The 3,552-nt window shown below is 37.8% G+C and overlaps 1 protein-coding gene across 1 annotated transcript; it reads left to right on the top strand.

Moving 5' to 3' along the window:
- Window positions 1-540: 540 nt before the first annotated feature.
- Window positions 541-3,225, top strand: LOC147381414 (uncharacterized). The gene is made up of 3 exons (XM_086430458.1): window positions 541-1,381; window positions 2,420-2,956; window positions 3,042-3,225. Exons 1-3 carry the CDS (start codon window positions 566-568, stop codon window positions 3,138-3,140), a joined length of 1,452 nt encoding a protein of 483 aa, XP_086286584.1. The 5' UTR covers window positions 541-565; the 3' UTR covers window positions 3,141-3,225.
- Window positions 3,226-3,552: the final 327 nt, after the last annotated feature.

Here is a 3,552-nt window from a genome sequence, read left to right on the forward strand (position 1 = left end):
AGATACACTTTTTTATGGGGAAGTGCAGCTGTGTATCCTGAGGAGTGCAGATCTGTGGTTCCTGAACTTGTCACATTAGGGTAGTAGATTGAGTTTGCCACTTGGGGTAGTCACATTATCATGATTCTTGTCATAAAGGACTAAATGGGGGGTTGACAAGCAAGTTGAAAGTAGTTTTTTAATCCAATTGGACTAATTGCCCCAAAGAAGGGTTGTATGTACATCAAACTTTGCTCTTCCACCAGTGGAGCAAACATTTATATATTTTCTGTAAAATCATAGCATCAATGGTGTGATCGCTAAAAAAGAGGCCGAAAAAAATGTAACCACATTCTCCTTGTTTCCTAGTGCCCTTCCTTGTGTTCTTCTTTCTTAGCTGCCGTTAAAGGTAAATTTATATTCTAAAACGCAAACTAAGTTCACTCATCACATGAATTAGCACCCAAACGTCCTTCAAAACTCTAAAAGCGTTTCCCAACTTTGATAAAAACTTTATGGGTATGCTTCATTTCAAACTAATTTGTATTCTACCATTTGGTTCAGACACTTCTGTCTTCTTCATAAGATGTCTGTCATCAATGCTGGATTTAGCCTAATTAGACAAAAGATAAGTATTATATCTGATAAATTTGGAGAAAAAATATGCAAAGGATTAGCAATTATAGGAGTAGTGTTATATTTAACATACATTTTCCTTTTTAACCATCCATGTTGCGGTCAATCTTCGCGGTTGTTCAGTTCTTTAATCTTCAAAAAAGACATTAGCAACGCATATGCCACTACTAATATTAGCCATATAGTGTTTGGCATAGCGGGTTCTGCCAAGACATGGAAAGACAAGAGAGTGTACATCGATGAATGGTGGCGACCAAACATAACCCGAGGATTTGTTTGGTTGGATAGAGCTCCAATAGAGTACCTCCCATGGTCTTCATCTTCTCCACCATTTCGGGTTTCTGAAGACATTGGAAGATTCAAGGAGTACAACGAACATGCAATGCCATACGCAATTCGAATGGTACGTGTGATCTTGGAGACATTTAGGGAGGTAAATAAGAATGTTAGATGGTACGTGATGGCCGATGATGACACAGTTTTGTTTGTTGATAATCTAGTTGAGATTCTCGCTCGCTATGATCATAATAAATATATCTATTTGGGAGAGAGCTCGGAGTCTGTTGCGTCAAATTACTATCACTCGTTCGATATGGCATTTGGAGGAGCTGGGTATGCTTTGAGTTTTCCCCTTGCAAAAGCACTAGCAAGAAACCTAGACCTTTGTATCAAGAGATATCCAAGCTTGTATGGCAGTGATCATATTTTGCAGTCATGTGTATCTGACATAGGAGTCTCACTGACTCACAACAGAGGGTTTCATCAGGTAAACAGAAGTGCTTCCATGAAATAACTTCTCTTGGAATCTCTTATTGCTTGATGAAAACTGTTTGGCGACAGTGTTCAATAAGTGCTTTTGGGGATCAAGCACTTTTAGAAGTTTTAAAAAAGAATCATGATTTTCTGACGCCCCTCAGACACACGTCCCCATTTGTCCCCTGACGCATCATGGACAAGAACCATAGATTTTTTCCTCGGGATACACAACTGTACATCCCCATAAATATGTGAAGTTTTGTATCCCAAGAAAAATAATCTATGATTCTAACACATGCCACGTCAGCGGGTGTGTGTCGGAGGAGAGTGCCAGAAAATCATTATTCTATAAAAAACATTTGATGATTTAAAAAAAAAAAAAAAAAAAAGAAAGAAAAAAAAGAAAAAAACAGCTTGTTTGGACATTCTGGTTACAATTAAAAATTTAGAGAGCTACTATTGGCAGCCCAACTTCTACTTATCATACTCATACTAAAAATAAAGAAAATAAGTGAATCATTGAGAATAAGTAAATGTTGGGGTGCCAATAGAAATTCTCTGTGGTTTTTTTTGCTAGATTTTTTATTTTTAAGTTTATAATTTATACGGGCCTTATCATAATTGCAAACAACTACTGAAACTGTTTGAACGAGTGTTATATCGTTGAGATTATAATTTGAGCCGAACCATTTAATTGGGGTGTGATAAATAATTTAAGAAATTAGGTTGTAATAAGTAAAAGTTGGGTTCTGATAGCAGCTCTCTTAATTTATAATCTTACACTTTTTGGTTATTATCTTAAATAATATAGACATTTCCATTTGAACAAACTTGTTCTTTTACTTTCCATTTGATTCCTGCAAAAAATCAGAATCCAAAATCACCATTTTTGGATTTTAGACCACAGGAATCATGAAGCCAAATCATACCAAACGACAATTTGATTCCGAAAATCGCTTGAGAGTCCGAAATCAAGAATCTGGCCACCAAAAGTCACTCCAATAATCTCTCACAAAAATAAACCCCCCATCTTTGTTCCTCATTACAGGTTGATCTGCACGGCGACATATCAGGATTGCTATCAGCCCATCTACCATTTCCTTTACTATCCCTTCACCACCTTGACCATGTTGATCCTATCTTCCCTTCCATGAACCGTCATGATGCACTCAAACACCTTATGGAAGCCACAAAAGCCGATTCCTCACGACTTCTGCAACAAACAATCTGCTATCAAAAGCAAAGCAATTGGTCCTTCTCCATTTCATGGTGCTACTCTGCTCAAATATATGAAAAAATTCTCCCTCCAAGCTTCTTAGAGAGACCTCTTCAGACATTCATTCCATGGAAAAACACGGCTAGACCACATTTCATGTTTCACACTCGCCCTATCTCCAATGATCCATGTGAAGCTCCCCATTTCTTCTTCTTTGATTCAATAGAGCAAGCTGATGGTACCCAAATTGTTACAACTTACATTCGAAGAGCTCCGCGTAAGCTACAAGCTTGTTTATCAAGTGGTAATCATTCTGCCGAACCGATTACAAAAATTCAGGTCTTTTCGCCCCCAAAGAGACTCAATTTGGTGAGAAAATTTTCAAATATGAACGTGTAGCTTAGTAAGTAGTGAGTTGGTTTAGCTACTAATGTGGGTTTTCATTTTGCATCAGGTTGGAAGAAGAGAATGCTGTGACATTGTTGACAAATCTGGCATAAACGTTGTTGAGGTTAAGCTTAGAGGTTGCATGGAGGAAGAAATTGTGGGATAACTTTATTATTTAAGTACCCATATCAAGGCCGCTTTGTTCTTAAACGATCAGCTTGTTATGAATTCTTATAGATGGTTATATTGAATCCCAGAACTTGTTTGTTTCTTGAACTCTTTGGGTGTCTAACAAACAGTTGAGATGGGAAGAGTGTTGAGTTTAGTCCCACAGCGGACACTATTGCCTTGTTTCTCTCGTTATAAGCTTCTGGGCCTCTCCACTCATTGCCAATATGTATTTAAATACATATTTCCGAGGGACTGGTTTGTTAGTGATGTGTTTTGTCAGGAATTCCTTGCGACAATCTTCGCATCTCAACCATTTGTTGGATACAAAGCCCGCCTAGAATTTTCCTTGCTTCTTTGTAGGTTTGGTGGTCACCAATTTGCTCACAGAATTTCTGGTCACAGTGCTC

The sequence above is a fragment of the Akebia trifoliata genome, unplaced genomic scaffold (assembly GCF_017979445.1).
Source record: "Akebia trifoliata isolate Shusen 1 unplaced genomic scaffold, ASM1797944v1 Contig00504, whole genome shotgun sequence".
Lineage (NCBI taxonomy): Eukaryota > Viridiplantae > Streptophyta > Magnoliopsida > Ranunculales > Lardizabalaceae > Akebia > Akebia trifoliata.

Coding starts and splice junctions, on each gene's coding strand:
- LOC147381414 (XM_086430458.1), top strand. CDS start 566: ATGTCTGTCATCAATGCTGGATTTAGCCTAATTAGACAAAAGATAAGT. Junction 1,382..2,419: donor ACAACAGAGGGTTTCATCAG/GTAAACAGAAGT, acceptor TCCTCATTACAG/GTTGATCTGCACGGCGACAT. Junction 2,957..3,041: donor CCCCAAAGAGACTCAATTTG/GTGAGAAAATTT, acceptor ATTTTGCATCAG/GTTGGAAGAAGAGAATGCTG.